The sequence below is a fragment of the Somniosus microcephalus genome, chromosome 5 (assembly GCF_052327205.1).
Source record: "Somniosus microcephalus isolate GS21.2 chromosome 5, FLI_Smic_1.0, whole genome shotgun sequence".
In the NCBI taxonomy this organism is placed as follows: Eukaryota; Metazoa; Chordata; class Chondrichthyes; order Squaliformes; family Somniosidae; genus Somniosus; species Somniosus microcephalus.
Genome location: NC_140991.1, coordinates 272,260,949 through 272,285,469, shown reverse-complemented (window position 1 = coordinate 272,285,469; position 24,521 = coordinate 272,260,949). Strand labels below are relative to the sequence as shown.

General features: G+C 43.8%; 1 protein-coding gene across 3 annotated transcripts in view; it reads left to right on the top strand.

Annotated features, from left to right (window-relative positions):
- The window catches only part of LOC147117725 (dyslexia-associated protein KIAA0319-like), a 120,875-nt gene that overhangs the window by 25,287 nt on the left and 71,067 nt on the right, over nucleotides 1-24,521 (top strand). For all 3 annotated transcript variants that reach the window (XM_085988943.1, XM_085988944.1, XM_085988942.1), the window contains exons 3-5: nucleotides 1,838-2,610; nucleotides 3,202-3,403; nucleotides 18,974-19,072. In XM_085988943.1, coding sequence (XP_085845069.1) covers nucleotides 1,838-2,610; nucleotides 3,202-3,403; nucleotides 18,974-19,072 — 1,074 coding nt within the window. The remainder of the gene's footprint in view (nucleotides 1-1,837; nucleotides 2,611-3,201; nucleotides 3,404-18,973; nucleotides 19,073-24,521) is intronic.

Sequence of the window (24,521 nt, the reverse complement as noted above, 5' to 3'; positions counted from 1 at the left end):
CCCCAACAACTACCACATTACGCTTCCTCTCCTCATCCTCCTCTCTCCACCCCCCCCCACCCCCCCCCCCCCCCCCCCCCCCCCAAAAGCCGCTTAGGACAGCCTCCTGCTCCAAAGTGCCATGGTCCGCATTCTGGCACTGCCACCAATGAAGATGTGCAAGATGCTGGAGTCAGAGGAGTATAGAGTTTGAGGGGGAAGTTGTAGGGCTGGAGGAGGTTACAGAGATAGGGAGGAGAAAGGTCATGGAGGGGTTTGAACATGAGAATTTTAAATTTGGGACGTTGGGAACTAATGTAGGTCAGCGAGGACGGGGTGATGAGTGAGTGGGACTTGGTGCAGGATAGGATATGGAGAGCAGAATTTTGGATGAGCTGAAGTTTACAGAGGGTGGCGGCTGAAAGTGAGAAAGGCATGTTTCAGCAGCAGATGGGCTGAGGTAGTTTAAATTTCCTGGGGCCAGGGATGCAACCAAGGGGCAGGCAGGAGTGTTGCCTCGTTGCAATTCCATAGGTGGAATGGAGCCACAGGAAACTCGACCCTCCCAATGTCATGGCTTTCAGAAAACATTGAATATGGCGCCTTACAAGATACATGTGGCTAAATTAAAAGCTCTTGGGATAAAAGAAAGAAGGAACTTGCCTTTTGATAGAGCCTTTCACAACATTGGGATGCCCAAAAGTGTTTTACAGCTAACAAAATACTTTGAGGTATAGTCACTGCTGTATCATAGCATCATAGAAATTTACGGCACAGAAGGAGGTCATTTGGCCCATCATGGATAACCTGGGGTTGTTTTCTTTGGAACAGAGGAGACTGGGGAAATTTAATTGAGGTGTATAAAATTGAGTGGCCTAGATAGAGTGGATAGGAAAGACCTATTTCCTTAGCAGAGAGATCAATAACCAGGGGGCATAGATTTAAAGTAATTGGGAGAAGGATTGGAGGGGAGTTGAGAAGAACCTTTTTCACCCAGAGGGTGGTGGGGGTCTGGAACTCACTGCCTGAAAGGGTGGTAGAGGCAGAGACCCTCAATGCATTTAAAAAGTACTTGGATATGCACTTGAAGTACCGTAACCTGCAAGGCTACGGACCAAGAGCTGGAAAGTGGGATTAGGCTGGATAGCTCTTTTGCAGCCGGCACGGCCACGATGGGCCGAATGGGGTCCTTTTGTGCTGTAAATTTCTGTGATTCTATCATCCCCAATTTCCAAGAGCTGCAAACAGGCATGGCTTAGTGGGAGCACTCGCGCCCCCGAGTCAGAAAATGTGGGTTCAAGTCCCACTCCAGAGACGGGAGACAGAGTGCACTTCTGAGGGAGTGCTGCACTGTTGGAGGTGCTGTCCTTCGGATAAGATGTTCAACCAAGGACCCACCTACCCGCTTGGTGGATGTAAAAGATCCTGTAGTGCTATTTGAAGCAGAGATGGGGAGTTCTCCCCAGTGTCCTGGGCAATATTTATTCCTCAATCAACATCATTAAATCAGATTATCTGGTCATTAGCTCATTAATATTTATGGGACCTTGCTGTGTGCGTTTCCTACATTCCTACACTTCAAAAAGTACTTCATTGGCTGTAAAGCGTTTTGGGATGTCCTGAGTTTGTGAAAGGTGCTATTTAAATGCAAGATCTTTCTTTCGTTGCCAAGAGTGCAGTGTCGGAAAATTACCCGTCAAATGTTCCTGCGATATTATCCCCATGGCATAATTTCAGTACCAATGTGTCCAACACATTCCCTATTAGAACACTGGAGTAAAGGAGCCAAGTGTGCTGTCGTATGCGTGTACATTTTAACAATTTGTAATTTTAACTGTGGTCTATAATGTTTTCACAGGTGCTCTATCGGATCACTGCAGTGAAACAGCTCGGTATTCAGATACTATAGTTTCTCCCAACCTAAAGACAACCAAAATCCTGCGAGTTCCTCCAGCAGTTTCAATGTCCGAATGTATATCAGCCTGTTGTGACTTTCCTGGCTGTAACTTGGCGTGGATGTTTGAGGGGCGTTGTTACATTATAAGTTGCCAGCGCAAGAATGAGTGTGAGCCAAAGAAGACCAGCACACTAGAATCTTACTTAACCTTTGTGCAGAGGTCATCATCTCCGAGGTCAAGTTTGCAGGAATCCCGTTATGAAGGCAGAGTGCATTCTATGGGGATGCAAAGAGAGTCGATGTCAAATGAGGGGGACGGTAACTTGGAAGATCTGTATGGCGAAGACCTGAACCTTGATGGTTCTATTGCGACAGACTCCACAGGGGGTTACAAGGAAACGCCCATTACTGATGGGAATTCGGGAAGTTCCAGCAAGGATCCGGAGCAGATGCATGGCTCACAAGACTGGCCGCTGTGGGACTCTAAATATGATCTCGATATGTCTTTAGTGAAGGCTGGTGGGGTTGGTAATGATGATGAGGATAAGTCTGTTGGAATTCAAAGCGGAGCCCCTTCAGATGCGAGCTTTCTGGTTAATGGGTCTCAGCAGGAAGTGTGGAGTGATGAAACAAAGCAAGAGGCAAACAATATTGTGAAGTTTCTCCCTTTGGAGAGAGTGAGTAAAGGATATCTACAGCACAATTCAAATGAAAGCAGCACCAATGTCCAAGAGGTATTTTTAAATATCTTACCGCCGTTCCAGGTTTTTTCTTAAGCATTTTTCTTCTCGAGGCATTTTCTCCCCATTCCCTTTATTTGGTTTTCAATGTTGTACGCCAGCCACTGCAGAGATAACCAATGGGTAACCTGCTCCTGAACCTAAACCAAAGCTGCCAGGAGTACACAACCGGTGGGGGGGGGGGGGGGGGTTGATGTGTTAATGCCACATCAACCAGGGGGAGCAACAGAGTAACATCCACCCATGTAAATAAGAGCATTTTACCTAAAAATGTTCTTGCTACAGAATACTACTTCTTCTTAGGCAGTCCTTTGGAACCGAGGATGACGTGCTTCCACATTAAAAATGAGTTCGCAGGTGACTGATGAGTCCAATGCGGGACCTACAGACTCTGTCACAGAATAGATAGTGTGTAAAGTTACATGTCTTGCAATGGTGTATATAGTATGAAAATAAAATGGAAAAGTATTTCACTTGGGTAATTCTCAAAAGCTGTTTCTACAATCTTTTTTCCTGTGAGAAAGCATTGCTTTGTCCTACAATGTTTCTCCACAAGTAATGTGCGTTTCTCCTTCCCTTTTCCAGGAATATGTCTTTCCTTCAAATTCATCACTTGCCGAACCAATGACTGCAACACCTAGTCCAAAAACAAACCACTTTGCATCTGCACACCAGGAAAAGTCAGGAAAAGGCATTCAAATTGTAACTCCCAGTAATGAGAGTTCACTCGCTTCCCGGCCCCCTGCCACAGCAGCATCCACAGTGTCTACAGTCACTAAGCAACGAGGTACTGTGCTGTTTTCCTAATTCAGCTGAAAAGATGAGATCTTGTTGTACTGCGGAATTTGTATCGCTCTTTGTTCAAACGCAAATTTTACCTTTTCATTTGGTCTTGGTCAGTGGAACACGGAATGGTGGATACCTAGCAGCAGGTTGCGAGATGCACAGAATCTTACAGCACAGCGAGAGACCATTCAGCCCATCGTGCCTGTGCCTGCTCTTTGAAAAAGCTATCCAATTTGTCCCACTCCACTGCCCTTTCCCCATAGCCCTGCAATTTTTTCCTTTTCGAGTATATATCGAATTTCATTTTGAAAGTTACTATTGAGTCTGCTTCCCTCACACCTTCAGGCAGTTAATTACAGATCGTCATAACTCGCTGTGTAACATCGCCGCCCCTCTGGTTCTTTTGCCAATTACAGTATCTTCAATCTCTGTCCTCTGGTTACTGACCCTCCTGCCAGTGGAAACAGTTTCTCTCTATCGAAACGCTTCATAATTTTGAGCACCTCTATTAAATTTCCTCTTAACTTTCTTTGTTCTAAGGTTGTAGTTGATTTGAAGGGATCAGTTGGCATAACCAGTGAAAGTGAAGCTCAAGTAAGTTTGCCGCCCAAATTTTGAAAATTGATCGAGATAAAAAGGAAAAGCTCGAACGTGGAAAATACTTGATAAAAGTACCCCCTTTTGCCTTGCAACATCATCCCTTTTGTCATTTAATCACTCCTGCCCTCCACCCCATCATTGATCTCTCCCTTTTGTCCTTTCCTCGCCTCCCTTTGCCCTGGCCCTTAACTACAATAACTCACTTCTAGATGTGTTTTAATACTAGCTGATCACCATTGGTGTACCTCACTAATAGTTGGGATATAGAGTTATTGTGATGTTTTGCTGCTAAGATGGAGCTATGTCTAACTGGTCTGCCCCTTTAAGGTCGCTGCCCTTGTACTCGCTACAACAACTTGTATTTATATAGCGCCTTTAACGTAGTAAAACATCCCAAGGCGCTTCACAGGAGTATTATAAGACAAAAAATTTGACACCGAGCCACATAAGGAGAAATTAGGGCAGATGACTGAAAGCTTGGTCAAAGAGGTCGGTTTTAAGAAGCGTCTTAAAGGAGGAAAGAGAGGCGGAGAGGCAGAGAGGTTTAGGGAGGGAGTTCCAGAACTTAGGGCCTTGGCAACAGAAGGCACGGCCACCAATGGTTGAGCGATTATAATCCGGGATGCTCAAGAGGGCAGAATTAGAGAAGCGCAGATATCCCCAGGGGGTTGTGGGGCTGGAGGAGATTACAGCGATAGGGAGGGGCGAGGCCATGGAGCGATTTGAAAGCAAGGATGAGAATTTTGAAATCAAGGCATTGCTTAACCAGGAGCCAATGTAGGTCAGCGAGCACAGGAGTGATGGGTGAACGGGACTTGATGCGAGTTAGGACACGGGCAGCTGAGTTTTGAATCACCTCCAGTTTACGTAGGGTAGGACGTGGGAGGCCAGCCAGGAGTGCATTGGAATAGTCAAGTCTAGAGGCAACAAAGGCATGGATAAGGGTTTCAGCAGTGGATGAGCTGAGGCAAGGGCAGAGATGGGCGCTGTTACAGAGGTGAAAATAGGCAGTCTTTGTTATGCCGCGGTTATGTGGTCTGGAACTCATTTCAGGTTCAAATAGGACACCAAGGTTGCGAACAGTGTGGTTCAGCCTCAGACAGATGTTAGGGAGAGGGATGGAGCCAGTGGCTAGGCAACGGAGTTTTTGGCGGTGATCGAAAACAGTGCCTTTGGTCTCCCCAATATTTAATTGGAGAAAATTTCCTCATCCAGAACTGGATGTTGGACAAGTAGTCTGACAATTTAGAGACTGTGGAGGTGTCGAGAGAAGTGGTGGTGAGGTAGAGCTGGGTGTCGTCGGCGTATATGTGGAAACTGATGCTGTGTTTTCAGATGATGTCACCAAGGGGCAACATGTAGATGAGAAATAGGAGGGGGCCAAGGATAGATCCTTGGGGGACACCAGAGGTCACATTGCAGGAGCGGGAAGAGAAGCCATTGCAGGTGATTCTCTGGCTATGATTAGATAGCTAAGAATGGAACCAGGCGAGTGCAGTCCCACCCAGCTGGACGACGGTGGAGAGGCATTGGAGAAGGCTGGCGTGGTCAACCGTGTAAAGGGCTGCAGACAAGTCAAGAAGGACGAGCAGGGATAGTTTACCTTTGTCACAGTCACAAAGGATGTCATTTGTGACTTTGAAGAGAGCCGTTTTGGTACTGTGGCAGGGGCGGAAACCTGATTGGAGGGATTCAAACATGGAGTTGCGGGAAAGATGGGCATGGATTTGGGAGGCGACAACACGTTCAAGGACTTTGGAGAGGAAAGGGAGGTTGGAGATGGGGTGGTAGTTTGCAAGGACGAAGGGGTCAAGGGTTGGTTTTTTGAGGAGGGTTGATGACGGCAGATTTGAGGGAGAGGGGGACAGTACCTGAGGAGAGAGAACTGTTAACAATGTTAGCTAACATGGGAGCCAGAAAACAAAGTTGGGTAGTCAGCAGTTTAGTGGGAATAGGGTCAAGGGAGCAGGAAGTGGATCTCATAGACAAGATGAGCATAGCGAGGTCATGAGGGGAGAACGGAGAGAAACTGGTGAAAGATGGGAGTTCAGGGTTAGGGCAGGGGGGAACCTTGGAGGCAGTTTGGCCCAGTGGGCTAGGGGAAGGGAGGGAAGTGGCAGAGGCAGCTGAACGGATGGTCTCAATCTTCGAGACAAAGTCCATGAGCTCCTCACACTTGTTGGAGGTGAGGGGGGAGGAGACGGGGAGAGGGGCTTAAGAAGGCGGTTAGCAGTAGAGAATAGAAGCCGGGATTTATCTTTGCATTCTCCGCATATGGGAAAAATGGCTCAGGGGCTCATTCTGAGGTCAAGTAACAGTCTTTGGGCCAAATCTTGCTGGAATTATAACAGCGTGTTCACGACCCACACTGTGTTAATGTGCAAATCAGCCCACAAGTTCAGGGGCTGAAGAGATGCGCCATGCGTTGTGAATCTCCAGAACTGGTTCATTTTATGCTGCTCCGCTGTTTGCGCCGCACAACTGGCATCTCTCCCTTGGCCTCCCGGTTATTTTTATGAAATTGCGGGATTTGCACATTAATCGCCCATTAAATTCGTCACAAAGTTAGGGCTGGTAATTAAGAGCGCAAGTACCCTTTTAATGATCATTGTTAATGTAATGACAATCAACCTCTTTGACCCAGAAAGGGAACAGTGGAAATTGTTCAGTCTCATTCTTGCATGTAGTAATTTGTTACAGATTTTAAAAATTGAAATTTTTACATTACATTTCCTTTTTTTCCCCCCTCTCTTAATCCAATCTTTCTTTTCCACTCTCTTCTGTATCTGATTTGGCTCTAACCCTCCTCCTCCGTCATTCCTCTGATTCTTTTGCAATCCTTAAATCTCATTGGTTAAGGAGATACACTGTTGGGCCCACCATTCACTAAGGTCCCAGATGCCCCGTTGCCCTCACTGCGCTGTTAACTTCCAGCAAGTTATGACGCAATTTATTTTCATACTTCAATGGTGCAAGAAAACGTCTAACAGCGCAAGATTTGGCCCTTTATTCCAACACAAGCTTTAGAGAAGAGGAAGGGTGTGTAGGATAGTGTGATTGAAGCTTAGAAAGACCAAGGGAGGAACAACAGTAGTGTCGGTCAAATGCAAAAGGTTGCAATGGCGAGATAATTGATTGATTAGAGGACGGGAGGTAAGACTAGGATTGTCTATCAAATGATGAGCCTTTACACTTCGTTTTCACAGAAATCACAGAAACCCCACAGTGCAGATAGAGGCCATTTCGGCCCATCGAGCCTGCACCGACACATATCCCCCCCGATCCCCGTAACCCCTACACCAACACACATCCCACCCTATCCCCGTAACCCCACGTATTTAATCCCCCTAACACTAAGGGTCAATTTATCATAGCCAATCAACCTAACCCGCACATCTTTGGACTGTGGGAGGAAACCCACGCAAACACGGGGAGAATGTGCAAACTCCACACAGACAGTCGCCCGAGGCTTCTTTTCCTTGTGCGTTGCAGATTAGGACAGCACCGCTCACTCCATTTGTAAATGTTGCCTAGGTGATTTCAGTAGAGCTAAATTGAGGCTGCTGTTTAGAGTTCTGCATTTAAAGCAGTTTTGCCAATACTTGTGATTCTCAAAAGGAGTCCCATGAAAAATGAAAGAACTTGCATTTAAATAGCACCCTCAGGATGTCGCAAAGCGCCTCACAGCCAATGAAGTATTTTTGAAGTGTAGTCACTGTTGTAATGTAGGAAACGCAGCAACCAATTTGCACACCGCAAGATCCCACATGCAGCAATGTGATAATGACCAGATAATCTAAGTGCTTTGGGACATCCTGAGATCGTGAAAGGCGCTATAGAAATGCAAGTCTCTTTGTTACTTGCAACAAGGGGGGGGGGGGGGGGGGTGGAGAAGCAGATCTGAACCCTGTCACAGTTGTCACATTCACATCATTTGCCGCCCCTCCACCGAATGTACCCAAATTCTATTAACAGTAGAATAAGAATGTTAGAACAGAAATATGAGAAAAATGACACTGACAGACTTGTTTGATAAGCAAAACCCCCGTTATACTCTTGTACTGGCTGGAGATAATATACTTGCTACAATGCATAATAATTTACACATTAAAAAGTGTCACTTGCACCCAGAAGATAAAAGATGTAGGGCTAGGTTTCCCGCCTTTTTGCAGCCGGTTTTCAGGCAGCGTTGGGACGTTGAACCAGTGAAATGTGATGGTATGGCCAAACGCTGCACTATGGCCGCAAATGAGGGGTCAATTCAAAACTAAGCTATGGAAACTCTATTTCAGTGCGGTAGAAGTCAATTTATGGAACAGACTTCCTATGGAGACAGTGGAAGCAGTTAGTATTGATTCATTCAAATGCAAATTGGATAGATTTCTTTCAGAAAATAACGTTTTGCGATACAGTATATGAGAAATTTGAGATGTGAAATGTGGTAATTGTAGCATGTTTGGGAGGATCAGGCGACTTTGGACCTTTGGTTCCCAAAGCTCTCGACAACCGGGGTTTTCTTTGCCTCATGTCTGGGTCTGTTGTAGACTAATTAATAGAGACTGATTGCTGTGATTAGTTACCAACTTCAGTATCATTGTATCATGTGACTACCAGGTTGGTAGAAGGCCAACTAGATGGACCTTGGTCTTTTTTTGTCTAGCAGTTCCTATGTAAAAATGTTGCACCAAGATTCTTCTGAAAACCTGCCTGCAGCTTGCCCTGCTGCATGTAAATGGGGGAAGGAGAGCGTGGCCAATCTTCTGCTGCAAACCTGACCTCTGAATACTGCCACTATATAAATGGTAGTGTAAGCAATGGTATCTGAGGTTTGATGGAAGTTTGATACCTTTATAGAGGATGATTTCCTGACTAAAGTGTGTAGAAACTTTGCCTATCCACTGATTTTTATTTTTTGTTTGGTTCTTGCTGTGGCACTTCTCTTCAGATTTCTTAAAGTAAATTTTTGGATAGGGGAAATGGATTTTCCAATGACAATCACTCTGTTCCTGTGCTGTGATGAGGATATAGAAGAGGCTAGATCAGAGTCTGTTCATCGCAGAAGACATTTGTTTCCTGCACATCAATACCCATTCCACGGGACTTGCAGGCCTAAAAGATCTTTATTGGATTTCTCTGCTCAGCAGTGCCTCAGAAGGCTGGACTTCCCCATGGAGGCTCTTGGAGAGTTACGCCAACTGCTGGCTGAAGCCCTGCAGCCCAACTCTACCAGGAGAACAGCGTTGTCTCTACCAGTGAGAGTGACGATTGTCTTGGTTTTATTGTCGGCGGGTCTTCCCAGGCAGCCTCAGGTGATCTTTGTCACATTAGTCAGGCAGCAATGCACCACTGTATGAAGCAGGTCACTGCTGCTCTCTTCAGGCAGGCCTCAACAATTTACTCCATGGAACCTGCGAAACAAAGGGAGCAAGCAGCCCAATCTATAGATTGGGTGCATTCCCAGGGGTGCAAGGAGCAATTGACAGAACACTTAACATTGAAAGCCCCATGTGACAACCAACTCAGTTTCATGAATTGGAAATGCTTTCATTCAATAAATGGCCAGCTCGTGTGTGTGATATCAATCACCTTACCATGCTCGTTGATGCTTGGTATCCAGGGAGCTGTTATGCTTTAGTCATGTGACAATCCATGATATCTGCCTGGATGGCTCAGGATAGCTGATTTGGTAATCAGGGATATCCCCTGCCGTCATGGCTAATGACTTCAGTAAGCACTCAGCAGACTGAGGGGGAGAACAAAGATAACTTGGCCCATGGGACCACAAGAATGTTAATAGAGCAGACCGTGAACACTTTGAAGTCTTGTTTTAGCAGCCTACATAATTCATTCATTCAGTAGTTTGTGTAGATCCTGATAGGTCGGTAGTGTAAATGCTAATATAATCTGAACTGGTTAATGTCGGACGGTTCCTCGGTACAAATTTAGGCATCATTAACTCCTGGGCATAAACTGGGTGGTAGACCCAAGATGGTTCTTTGACAATGCGTTAAGGTGAAGGTTGAAGCTGGTGCCCTTGATGTATATTGTCAGGGTATTGATCCCAGTGTTCTTGCATCCTCATGCTCACCCAGTGAAAACCCTTCTAACTGACTATTTCTCCTAAGTGGGCGTCTCTGGCCGAGGGCTTGGGCAGGCAAGAAGCCATGGCTGAGCTGGTGAGGATGGGCCAAGAGTTGTGGATCTTGATGAGCCCAGCCCCTCTTCCGTGCGGCTGGCCTCTTCCTCCAACTCATCTTCTAGGATTTCATAAACTAAGAAGCTTGTTCAGCTGTGTAAACACTTCCATGACTCAAAGAAAAAATGGCCGAGTGGGTCATGTTATACACTATAAAGTATGACGGAAAGTATGTATGTGTGTAATACAGGAAACTTCGCGATATCCAGCACAAACGGGACCGAGCTGCTGCCGATCTATCAAAACTTCCGGATAGATCAGCGCTAATGTTGAAGGATACGAAGGTTTTCATCTCCGTATCTGACAACAAACACTTGCTTAGCAACAGCTTGTAAACACTCGGCCCGTACCTTGGAAGCGTCTCTGAAGCTGTTGCTAAGCTACAGAGACGCTTTCCAGAGCCTGACTGTTTATTTAAAAAAAAAAAAAAAAAAATTTTTTAAATGCTAGGAGAAGAAAAAAACCTAACCAAAACGGCTGCTGATTTCTGCCGTTAGATCGAGGTTTCCGGACATACAACCTCCAGATAAACCAAAGTTTCCTGTAGTTTGGTATCAAGCAGGAGTGAGGCATAGCTTGGAAGTTATTTTATGCAAATTGTATGTGTTCAGTGATGATCATTCACAGCAGAGGCCTCTGACTAATTATTTATTGGCCGATTGTTTCACAGAAAACATCAGTTTTCCATTATTTTTTTTAAAGGAACAGCATGCCAACAAATCACAGTCCGTGTTATAGTTTAGTGATCACAAGGTTTATTTTGTGCTGAATAATTGTCCTACACTGTACTCTTGTTAGTATTTCAACCTGGCAAAGATGCTTTGGTCAACTCGACTATACTAGCCGGAATACAGCTCAACCCCATTTGTTGGAAGATCCTAATGTGAGCTAGACTGGCTGCCAAGATAAAGTGCTGGGATTCCTAGCTCGACTGGATTAAATGTTAATTTATTGAGAACCCCGTCTCAAAAACGAGCAGCAAAAAGAAGCCCGGACATAACTGGTATTTTTGAGTATTTGAAAAGATTAAAGGTTTACTGGGCCACTTTTTGAGTGGTCCCTTTAAAGCCACCTTTAAATACACCTGCTACAAGTAGGCAGAGCATTTGCGATGCACACTCTGCTCATTTCTGCTGAAAATTGCAATCGTAGTAAGAATCGTACAGCACAGAAGTAGGCCATTTGAGCCATCGTGCCTGTGCCAGCTCTTTGAAAGAGTTGTCCAATCAGTCCCACTCCCCTGCTCTTTCACCATAGCCTTACATCTACTGTAGGCCCCGATTTGCATATTTAAAGGTGCCTCCCACCTGTGTCAGGCGGACAGACTGCTCACGCAATTTGCAGGCAGACCTGTATTGCATCAGGTAGGTGCAAATTGCATCAGGTGGGTCTTGGACATCAATGAACAGCTGAGGTACCTCCTCTACACACCCCCCCCACCCCCCCACCAATTTTCAGTAGCTGCCTGTCTGTCTTTCAGGTGAAAAAATGGGCAGCCGGCATTTGAAAATCACCCCCACTGTGTGTTTGCAAGGAGGAAACACCTTCATCAGTTGCCCTATGGAAAGGATGCATCGACTGGAAAGGAGGCAGTCTTCAGATGGCAGCAGAGGTCCTTCATAGAATGGTTACAGCACGGAAGAAGGCCATTCGGCCCGTCAAGCCCGTGCCGACTTTCTGCTAGTTCCACTCCCCCACCCTTTCCCTGTAGCCCTGCAAAATGTTTTCCTTCAGATACTTATCCAACTTCCTTTTGAAAGAGGAGGTTGAGTCTGCCTCCACCAGCCTTTCAGACAGTGCATTCCAGATCATACCACTCGTTCCGTAAAACAGTTTTTTATTACATCGCCTTTGGTTCTTTTGTCAATCACCTTAAATCTGTGTCCTCTGGTTCTCGACCCTTCTGCCAATGGGAACAGTTTCTCTCTATCTACTCTGTCCAGACCCCTCATGAATTTGAACACCTCTATCAAATCTCCTCTCAGCCTTCTCTGCTCCAAGGAGAACAACCCCAGCTTCTCCAGTCTATCCACGTAACTGAAGTCCCTCATTCCTGGAATCATTCTCGTAAATCTTTTCTGCACCTTCACATCCTTCCTAAAGTGTGGTGCTCAGAATTGGACACAATACTCCAGTTGGGGCCGAACCAGTGTTTTATACAGGTTCATCATAATTTCCACTTTTGTACTCTATTTATGAAGCCCAGGATCTCATGAGCCTTTTTAACTGCTTTCTCAACCTGCCCTGCCACCATCAACTTTTGTGCACTCATACCCCCAGGTCTCTCTGCTCGTGCACCCCCTTTAGGATTGTACCATTTAGTTTATATGTCCTCTCCTCATTCTTTCTACCAAAATGTATCACTTCGCACTTTTCTGCATTAAATTTCATCTGCCACGTGTCCACCCATTTCACCAGCCTGTCTGTCTTCCTGAAGACAATCACTATCCTCCTCACTGTTCACTATACTCCCAAATTTTATGTCGTCTGCAAATTTTGAAATTGTGCCCTGTACACCCACATCCAAGTTATTAATATATATCAACAAAAGCAGTGGTCCTAGTACCGACCCCTGGGGAACACCACCTTCCTCCAGTCCAAAAAACAACCGTTCATCACTACTCTCTGTTTCCTGTCACTTAGCCAATGTCGTATCCATGCTGCCACGGTCCCTTTTATTCCATGGGCTTCAACTTTGCTGGCAAGCCTATTATGTGGCAGTGTGTCACAGATGGTTCCATGGGGTCATCAGGCTTCCTCACATCAACCCTATGGCCTTCATGCAAAGCAAGAGTTGGCACTGAATGTTCAGGTGGTATCTGCATGCAGAAATTTCACTGTGCCCAACACATGCATTCCTGATGTCGGGGTGGGGTGGGGGGGGGGGGATAGTGTTGGATGAAGGGTGTAAGTTTTATGGGGTGAGTGAGGGTGAAAATCTTAAAGGGATAGGGAAGGGTTCAAATTTTAAAGGGTCGCTTTGACCAAGGTAACTGGTTATTTACAGCTTGCACTAGTTGAACTGCTAATTTTGATAGACTTATAAATGCAGACATATGATTTAATGCCTAATCACAGATCTATTTAAATGCTATGCACTGTCTGAAGAGGTGGATGTAGTTGCTTTTTTTTAAAAAAAAAGAAAGGCTACAACTTTTAACCTTGCTTATAGAGGCTTACCAAAAAAAAAGCTGAAGAGGTATGGTAATCTAATCAGGTGGGGTGTGTGCATGTTTCAAAAATAAAATGAAAACACACATCAGCAGCCAACAATTTGAGGCGAACTTGCTATAGTGAGGAAACTCCTAACTGATGTTGGTTAGTACAGCTTCTGGTGTCGCTTCAGTCAGTAGCATTTAAATGACATTTTTATTTTTACCTATTAATAAATCTCCACACACTTTGGTCTGACAGCAGTGAGCTGTTGCCATAACAACACAAAGTACAGAGACTGTCCTGTTCAAGCTGTTGTCTGTTTACAAGCCCTATGTTATAAGTGCTTGAGGCTCAGGGTTGTAATCAGATGGTAACTCCCAGCATGCATGGCAGACTTCATTAAAATGATATTTTTACTCATTGCGTACATTATTTTAATTTTTGATTTAAGTAATTTAGCACTTACTAGACACACTGTCATTGCAAAATGGACAGCAAGATATTTGTATGCTGCATAATTCGATCTGAATTCAACTAACTAGAGACAGCATCCATCTTTTGGATGAGATGTTAAACCGAGACCCCTCAGGTGAATGTAAAAGATCCCACGGTGCCATTTGAAGACGAGCTGGGGAGTTCTCCTAGTGTCCTGGCCAATAGTTATCCCTCGACCAACGTCACTAAAACAGATTATCTGGTCATTATCTCATTGCTGTTTGTGGGAGCTTGCTGTGTGTCCGAATCAGGGGAATTTATAATGGGGAACAAAGAAATGGCAGACCAATTAAATACATATTTTGGTTCTGTCTTCACAAAGGAGGACACAAATAACCTCCCAGAGATGTCGGGGAACATAGGGCCTAATGAGAGGGAGGAACTGAATGAAATCAGTATTTGTGGGGAAATGGTGTTGGGGAAATTGACAGGATTGAAGGCCAATAAATCCCCAGGGCCTGATAATCTACATCCTAGGGTACTTAAGGAAGTGGCCCTAGAAATAGTAGATGCATTGCTGGTCATCTTCCAAAATTCTATAGACTTGAACAGTTCCCATGGATTGGAGGGTAGCTAATGTTACCCCACTATTCAAAAAAGGTGGTAGAGAGAAAACGGGGAATTACAGACCGGTAAGCCTGACGTCGGTAGTGGGGAAAATGCTAGAGTCCATTGTAAAAGATGTAATAGCAGAGCACTTGGAAAACAGTGACAGGATTGGACAAAGTCAACATGGATTTACAAAAGGTAAAACGTGCTTGACTAACCACCTGGAGTTTTTTGAGGATGTAACTGGTAAAATAGATAAGGGAGAACCAGTGGATGTGGTGTATTTGGACTTTCAGAAGGCTTTCAATAAGGTCCCGCATAAGAGATTAGCGTGTAAAGTTAAGGCACATGGGATTTGGGGGCAAGGTGCTGACTTGGATAGAGAACTGGTTGGCAGACAGAAAGCAAAGAGTTGGAATAAACGGGTCTTTTTCCGAGTGGCAGGCAGTGACGAGTGGGGTACCGCAGGGATCGGTCCTAGGACCCCAGCTATTCACAATATATATTAATGATCTAGACGAGGGAACTAGGTGTAATATCTCCAAGTTTGCAGACGACACAAAGCTGGGTGGGCGTGTGCGCTGTGAGGAGGATGCCGAGAAACTCCAGTATGATTTGGACTGGTTGGGTGATTGGGCAGAAGCATGGCAGATGTAATATAATGTGGATAAATGTGAGGTTATCCACTTTGGTGTCGAAAACAGGAAGGCAGATTATTATCTGAATGGCAATAGATTGGGAGAAGGGGAAGTGCAACGAGACCTGGGTGTCCTTGTACACCAGTCGCTGAAGGTAAGCATGCAGGTACAGCAGGCGGTTAAGAAGGGAAATGGTATGTTGGCCTTCGTAGCGAGAGGGTTCGAGTACAGGAACAAAGATGTCTTGCTGCAGTTGTACAGGGCCTTGGTGAGACCACATCTGGAGTATTGTGTGCATTTTTGGTCGCCTTATCTGAGGAAGGATGTTCTTGCCATGGAGGGAGTGCAGCGAAGATTCACCAGACTGATACCTGGGATGGCAGGAATGACTTGTGAGGAGAGATTGGGTCGAATGGGCTTGTACTCGCTGGAGTTTAGAAGAATGAGAGGGGATCTCATTGAAACTTATAAAATTCTAACAGGACTAGACAGACTAGATGCTGGAAGGATGTTCCCAATGGTCGGGGAGTCCAGAACCAGGGGGTCACAGTCTAAGGATAAGGGGTAAGCCATTTAGGACAGCGATGAGGAATTTCTTCACCCAGAGAGTGGTGAACCTGTGGAATTCTCTACCACAGAAGGCAGTAGAGGCCAATTCATTAAATATATTCAAGAAGGAGTTGGATATATTTCTTAAGGCTAAAGGGATCAAGGGATATGGAGAGAAGGCAGGGACAGGGTACTGAATTTGGATGATCAGCCATGATCTCATTGAATGGCGGAGCAGGCTCAAGGGGCCGAATGGCCTATCTTCTATGTTTCTATGTGTGAAAATTGGCTGCTGTGTTTCCTACATTACAACAGTGACCACACTTCAGAAGTACTTCATTGGTTGTAAAGTGCTTTGGGGGGTCCTGAGATTGTGGAAGGTGCTATATAAACGCAAGTCTGTCTTTCTTTCTGAACTGGTGTGTCCGCCAAATCTTTTTTGTGCTTTTTTTGTATTTTCTCACTGGGGATGAATTACATGATTGGGACTCGCACCAAATGTATGGGGAGACTAGCTACACAGCTGTCAACTTCAGGCAGATCCTAAGTGTGAACCACAGTGGCAAGTTACATATGCACCTTCAGGAAAGTTTGCGATATATTTGTTTCTTAAAATAATAAAGCCCTGAAACTGTAAGACTCTGTTATACCGGTACAGAGTCTCGTTCACCAGCAGCTTAGATCAGGAAATGAGGGGCAGAGGTCAGAGTTACCCAATTCATAGCATTCTTGATTTTTCTGGCCGTTGATTTTGCCACTGTTTGTTCCTGGCATGTGAAGTGCCAATGCCAGGAGAGCTAAAGATAGAGATATGCCGTATGTTGTGATGCCAGGACATTGTGGGGTAAGTATTATGACTTGAATGCTCGTGGCACAGAGCTTCATGCGACCTCGGGTGCAGAGGTCAGAGTGGCCCAGTTGTGGCCTACATGATCAGTTTGATGGGCAGAAGACCGTGCGGACTGCAAACTCGATGCATTGACCTCTGCGCCTGAAGTCCCGATGCGTGTTGTCATCGTGCGAAGCTCTGCCCTTGGGAGAGCTAAATCATCAAACCCACGTCCTAAGCATTTTCCAATGACTAACAAGGGTCACAGGTTACAGCTTATGGGGGTGAATTTTTCAGGTCTCCTGAAACGTGGCACTAGTGCTCAGAAAATAGAGGGCAATGACCTGCCTTCCTGTTGTTGTCGTTCCCATGGCAATGTTTCACTGGGGCCTACCGCTGAGCGGACTGCCCATTTAAAGTGCTAATCAAGGTCCTGTGATGTGCGTCGGACCCTGATTGCCATGTTTTAGGCAGAGCGTTGCTGCATGTGCTCTGACTAGCATCTGGTGCGGTCCGGCCAGGGAGGATTCTGAAGGCAAGTTCCTTGTCATTTTTGTGGGGCCGGGAGGAGCAGGAATGTCAGAGATCCCACAGCGCAGTCGGTCATCTCATGGTGGCGCGCAAATTGGCCACTGCCTTAGCCTACATAATAACAGTCACTGTGCTCCAAGATAATTAGTTTGGCTGTGAAGCGCTTTGGGAGATGAGAATATGTTATTTCTATATAAATGCAGAGATTGTCTGTTCTTGCTTCCCATTAGCCACAGATTTGTGTTCTCCAACAACTTGCACACCGTTTACACTGTGCCTGGCTATGTTTTGTAATCGGAGAATGCCTCTTAATGGAATATTTACTTCAACCTTTTAGATCATTGCCTCTTTATCCTTGCCTCTTAATCTCTCCTGGTCTGGTTATTCATCTCTTTCATAAGGCTGAGTTACTAGAACATTTAGTGAGGCTGTTCATGCTGCTCCTTCGCCTTGTTCTTGAACAATGTGTCCTAGTTGTTAAAGGTGGACGGCCATGGAACCGCCCAATGTGGCTGTGTTTGCAGAGAGCTGACACATCCATGTATTCCCAATAACTGTCTGCCAAGTGTGTGTAATTGATATCAGCATTGTGGTAACAAAGTAACCACCGTCTGGGGGGGAAAAAATGTATATAGTGCATTTTGCATGAAAGCTCAGCACAGAGGAATATAATACTCTTGTCTGGCCTGGGCAGATTATACCAGTTCCTGAAACTATGAATACTTGATCATTCATGCAACCCCATAGCTAGCCAAGGTTTCAGACATCAGAGTGAAATGCCTCTTTTTAAAAAAAAAAAAAAAAATGAATAACTGAAGATTGACTTTCCCTGTATCACTAACAATTCGTTAATCAAATCGCTTTCTCAGAACTCCCCTTTCAAAGGCATGCATTCTTGTAATTTTGCTGCAAAGGTCATTAATAATGGAGAGCAAAAAACATTTGAGGAATATTATCCCATAATTTTATAATTTAGTATCTGATGGTTTCTTAAGCCAGACAATCTCATCAAAGTGATTTGCAAGGCTAATGGGACATTAAGGTGCTGAATAGTGATATACAGCATGCATAATCGCTTCTGTTCCAGCACCGATGCATAAAATCCAGAGATTCACATTTTACAGACGGGTGATTTGTTCCAAAGCACTATACTGCCTGAATTGAACCAGAGTGAGGGCTATAAATTATTGAAAGCATTTCATTGTGTTATAAAGAAAGAAAGAACTTGCATTTATATAGCACTTTTCACAATCTCAGGACGTCCCAAAGTGCTTTACAGCCAAGTATTTTTTATCTTTCCAAAATATGGAATATTTATTTTTATTTTAAGCTGCTGTACAATCTAATAAAAAGAATCTTAGGATCAATAGAATATGACCATTATGATACATTTTTCTATTTTTATCTTTGCACTACATTTTCTACTTATAAAGCTTAAAATTGAAGGATGCCTCAACCCAAACACACTATTTCAGATAGTTTTTGGTGTTTTAAACATCTTTTTATATACAGGAGCTGAAACTCCACTCCTCAAGCTTTGTTTACAAACATCTCAGCCCTTCGCATGAAGCCCATGACATTATTTTGAAGCAGGGGAGTTCTCCCCGGTGTCCTGGCCAACATTTAGCCCTCTACCAACATCACTAAACCAAATAATCTCATTATCACATTGCTGTTTGTGGGACCTTGCTGTGCACGTATTTGCTGCCACATTTCCTACATTATATCAATGACTACACTTCAAAAGTACTTCATTGGCTGTAAAGCGCTCTGGACGTCCTGAGGTTATGAAAGGCGCTATATAAATGTAAGCCTTATTTTGATGTATCCAGATTATCTTTCTGTGCTGTTCAAATTTGGCCACGTGCAGGTAGTTAGGGAATTAACCCTTCTACAGAATTTGCTAATTGCTGATTTGCAGATATTTTCTCGAGTGGGTTAGGCTGTGTTAAACAAATATGTGAAATGTTGGTGGCTGACACTTTTATATTTAACTGAATGCGTTGCAATTTTTTTTCCCCCCCACAGTGAAAGAACTGATTGTATCAGCTGGAACTAACGTAGTGATCACTCAACCCAAAAATTCTGTGGAGCTGAATACTTTCGTGGTCCCCACACCATCTGCAGGTGAGGCTTGCATTGGAATATGATTAGTACGTACTAGGAACAGTCAACACTTCATCTGTACCTGGTACCTGATGGCTTGTGCATATGTCTGTGCCAGCTACTGTCTGTGTGTATCGTAAAGGAGGAAAGTTACATGCCCAATGTGGCAGAGCAGCGTTGTTTGAAAGAAGGACAAACTGTTGGTGATAAAGATGTTGCGGATTTGCCTGATTGCTTATTGGTACAGCAAGCAGATGTTTCTCTCACAGTACATCTATGCAAGATGTGCAAGAGGCACATAGTTCTGGTATGCTTAGGGTAGTGGCAGCCTTCCTGTGTTGTGCACTCTAACTCTCATGCCAGAGTTTTGTTTCAGACTGGAAGAGTTGTACAATCTAAAGTGAATTGTTGATAGTTTAACATTAAAAAAGACTTGCATTTACATAGCGCCTTTCATGACCTCAGGCCGTCCCAAAGCGCTTTACAGCCGATGAAGTACTTTTAAAGTGTAATCACCAATGTAATGTAGGAAACGCAGCAGCTAATTTGCGCACAGCATGGTCCCACAAACATCAATGTGTTATTGACCACATCATCTGTTTTAGTGATGTTGGCTGAGGGATTAAATATTGAACGGGAGAACTCCCCTGCTCGCCTTTGAAAATAGTGCCATAGGATCTTTTACTTCTACCTGAGAGGGTAGATGGGGCCTCGGTTTCAGGTTTCATCCAAAGATGCCACCTCCTGAGTACTGAGGGAGTGCTGCACTGTTGGAGGTGCCGTCTTTCACAGATGAGATGTTAAACTGCAGCCCCATCTGCCCTTTCAGGTGGACGTAAACAATCCCACGGTATTATTCACAGAAGATCAGGGGCGCCAACATTTATCCCTCAACCAGCACCTAAAACAGATGATCTGGTTATTTATTTCATTGCTGTTTTGGGGACTTGCTGTGTGCAAATTGGCTGCCATGTTTCCTACATTACAACACTTCAAAGGTCCTTCATTAGTTGCAAAGCGCTTTGAGGTTGTGAAAGGTGCTATATAATAAATACAAGTCTGTCTTTCTTTCAATTACCCTTTTCCCACTAGCCTATAGGTGTTAAATTTACATTTTAAATAAAAATAGAAGACTAATCAACTCTTGCTGCTGTGGCTTCAGCTACAGAGTGCAGTTACCTTGTACGTGGATGTTGATATAGAAATGTTGAATGGGTCGTTTAGAATGGGCAATTTGTCCCTTGCACACGTGACACTTTTTAAAAGGCACATATAGAGCTGAACCCAAAGTGTTCAAATTTGGCCAAATGTAAGTATTCAGGGAACCATCCTTTCTACAGAATTTTACTGAATCGCTGATTAACAGATATTTTCTAGAGTGGGTTACACTATGTTAAGCATAATGATCAGCCAATGTCAGCATTCCCAGGTTAGGTACAGCAGGGGTCAAACGTATCTTCCACCTGGCTCCTAGCTTATCATCAGCCTCAGAATCAACCCCATCTACACCAATTTCTTAAGTATTGGCAATGCGCAAGCACCAAGTTCAAAACTATGGAAATGTTTAACGACTGTATAATGTTACATTTAGCATCGATTTAAGTCAAGATTCTATGAAGCTAAATTGCAATTAAAAAATAATACAACTTTTTAATCTTTAAAACAGTTACTGCACAGATCCTTGGTAGTCTTACAATCCAGCCTGGTGCACACACAATTATATGTTAACAGATGACTTGTGATACATATATCTACTTCATCAAGCATTAACACACATTGAAACCACTACAAAACACTACTTTTATATTTCCAAATGCTTATCTATTATTAAGGCCTTAAATATTGTTGTAAAGTAATGCATTAGTTTTGCTTGTAAGGTATTGTTGAGGTCCTAACTCGCACCAAGTCCCATTCGTCCATCACCCCTGTGCTCGCTGACCTACATTGGCTCCCGGTTAAGCAGCGCCTCGATTTCAAAATTCTCATCCTTGTTTCCAAATCCCTCCGTGGTCTCGCCCCTTCCTATCTCTGTAACCTCCTTCAGCCCCACAACCCTCCCGAGATATCTGCGCTCCTCTAATTCTGTCCTCTTGAGCATCCCTGATTATAATCACTCGACCATTGGTGGCTGTGCCTTCTGTTGCCTAGGCCCTAAGCTCTGGAATTCCCTCGCTACTTCTCTTTCCTCCTTTTAAGACGCTCCTTAAAACCTACCTCTTTGACCAAGCTTTTGGTCACCTGCTCTAATTTATCCTTATGTGGATCAGTGTCAAATTTTTTGTCTTAAAATACTCCTGTGCAGCGCCTTGGGATGTTTTACTATGTTAAAGGCGCTATATAAATACAATTTGTTATTGTGCCAGTTTTGCGGACTGTTTTCAGATAATGAAGTGAAAAAGTACTGACATCTGTCTTCAGGCAACACTTAGCAACGAACATGTTCCTAAAGAGTTGAGTTTAATTGAATTGCCTGATTGAGGGTAGCAAGGTTGGTCCATGTTTTTACAGCGATGGGGATCTGGGATCTGATGGTTCAGGTCCTGTCGTTCTCTGTTAGTGTGTGTAAAAGCTAACTCTTTATACCAGAAATGTGTCAGTAAATTGGAATCAAGCAAGCAAAGAAAAAAACAAGTTAGATGCGATAAGATATCTAATTTTTTCTAATAAATAATCTCAACCAGATGCCAAAAACAGGCAGCCTGATTGCCAAACCTTGTTGATATTTTAGAGGGGGAGGGAAGAGAATAATTACATTTAAACCACCACAGATGCCACAAGTAAATTGGGGTGGGGGGGGGGGCAGAAGGCTCAAGTGGAAAAGGTAGTATAAATAATAATTCTAAAACAAACAAAAGGGAAGAGAATAGAGTAATAGTCAGAAATTGTGCTTTAGGCACTACAGGTAAAGGGAAAACTAAAAGATGTAAAGTAATTAAATCAGGAGAGAGAAATAAGAAAAGTGAGAGGAAAACAACATTAAAGCAGAAGGACAGGTTAGGCCCAAATAAGCATTCTTTATACAAATGTCTGGACTTTCAGGACCAAATTGGATTAATTGCAGGTGCAAATTCAACTTGGAGGAAACGACATGGTAGCCATTATTGAGACATGGCTGCAAGACGCTCAGGACTGGGAACTGAATGTACCAGGTTATAAAAGGTTTACAGGAAGGCTAGGGAAACTGGTAGAGGAGGAGCAGTAGCCTTAGTGATTAAGGATGAAATTACTTCAATGATAAGAGAGAATATAACGAGATGTAAGCAGGCAATGGAGATTATATGGGTGGAATTAAGAAAGAGAAAAGGATTTAAGACTGTAGTGAGAGTTGTGTATAAGCCCCCTGGTAGCAGCTGTGAAATGGAAGAATGTATAAATGCAGAGATTAGACAAGCATGTAGCAAAGGCAGAGTGGTTTTAATTGGGGATTTTAACTTCCATATAGATTGGGATAAGCAGACTAGCCCATGTCAGAAATGTAGTGAATTTCTTGATTTTGTTCAGGATAGTTTTCTGCAACAATATGTCCTAGAACCAACAAGGGAGCAGGCCATATTGGATTTAATGATGAGTAATGAGCCAGATTTAGTTAACAGGCTAATGGTGCATGAATAGTTATCTAATAGCGATGATATTCTTATCGAGTTCAATGTTGTGTTTGAAAGGGAGAAACGCAAAACAGCTACTAAGATTCTTGATTTAGGTAAGGTTGACTTCAAAGGGATGAGACAGAGACTGTCCACAGTAAACTGGGCACATTTGTTAATGCATAAATCGACAGAAGATCAGTTCGAGGTGTTCAAGAAAAGAATTAAATTTGATACAGAGCCAGTTAAGAGGCAGTATCGGATGTGTTGAATAATTACTTTGCGTCAGTATTTACAGTAGAGGAAGAGGATAGCATGCTGGATATCCCAAGGAAACTAATATTGAATCAGGGATAGGGACTCGGCAAAATTAACGTAAGCAAAATAACAATAATGGCACTAAAGAGTGACAAATCCCCAGAACCGGATGGTTTCCATCCCAGGGTTTAAAGGAAGTTGGTGAGACCATTGCAGATGCCCTAACTATAAATCTTCCAAAGTTCTCTCGATTCAGGAACTGTTCCTTTTAGATTGGAAAATCGTACATGTCACTATGCTATTTAAGAAAGGTGAGAGTGGGAAACCAGGGAATTATAGGCCAGTTAACCTAACATCTGTTGTGGGGAAATTACTACAGTCTATAATTAAGGATGGAGTGCCTGAACACCTTGAAAATGTTCAACTAATCATGGATTTGTAAAGGGTAGGTCATGCCTGACAATGATTGCATTTTTTGAAGAGATGACTGAAATAGTGGAGAGGGCAATGCCTATTGATGTTTATATGGACGTCCAGAAGACATTCGATAAAGCCTTCTGGAACTTAGCTAAAGTTGAAGCTCATGGAATTGAAGGCAAATTAGTGACCTGGCTGGGAAATTGGCTGAGCGGCAAAAGATAGAGAGCAGGGATAATGGGCAGGTACTCTAATTGGCAGGTTGTGACTACTGATGTCCCACAGGGATCTGGGTTGGAGCCTCAACTATTCACCCTATTTATTAATGACTTAGATGATGGGGTCGAGTGCCACATATCCAGGTTTGCCAATGACTCAGATAGGCGGCATTGTAAACAGTGTAAATAGAAGAATAAAATTACAGAGATATTAATAGATTAAGTGAATGGACAAAACTGTGGCAAATGGATTTCAATGTAGGCAAGCATGAGGTCATCCACTTTGGACCTAATAAAGGATAGACCAGAGTACTTTCTAAATGGTGAAAAACTAGAAACTGTGGAGGTCCAAAGGGACTTAGGGGTCCATGTACATAGATTATTAAGATGTCATGGACTGGTACAGAAAATAATCAAAAAAGGCTAATGGAATGCTGGGCTTTATATCTAGCGGACTAGAATACAAGGGGGTAGAAGTTATGCTGCAGCGATACAAAGCCCTGGTTAGACCACACCTGGAGCACTGTGTTCAGTTCTGGGCACCACACCTTAGGAAGGATATATTAGCCTTGGGAAAGCAGTTAAGATTTACCAGAATGATACCTGAACTCCAAGGGTTAAATTACAAGGAGAGATTACACAAACTAGGGTTGTATTCCCTGGAATTTAGAAGGTTAAACGGTGATTTGATCGAAGTTTTCAAGATATTAAGGGGAACTGATCCGATAGATAGAGAAACTATTTCTGCTGGTTGAGGTATCTGGGACTAGGTGACAGCCTTAAAATTTGAGCCAGATCTTTCAGGAGCGAAGTTATGAAACGCTTCTAAGTTTGGAATTCACTTCCGCAAACAGCAGATAAGTCTGTTGTTAATTTTAAATCTGAGATTGAACGATTTTTGTTAACCAAAGGTATTAAGAGGTAAGGGGCAAAGGAGTTAGGTCACAGATCAGCCACAATCTCATTGAATGGCGGAACAGGCTCGAGGGGGCT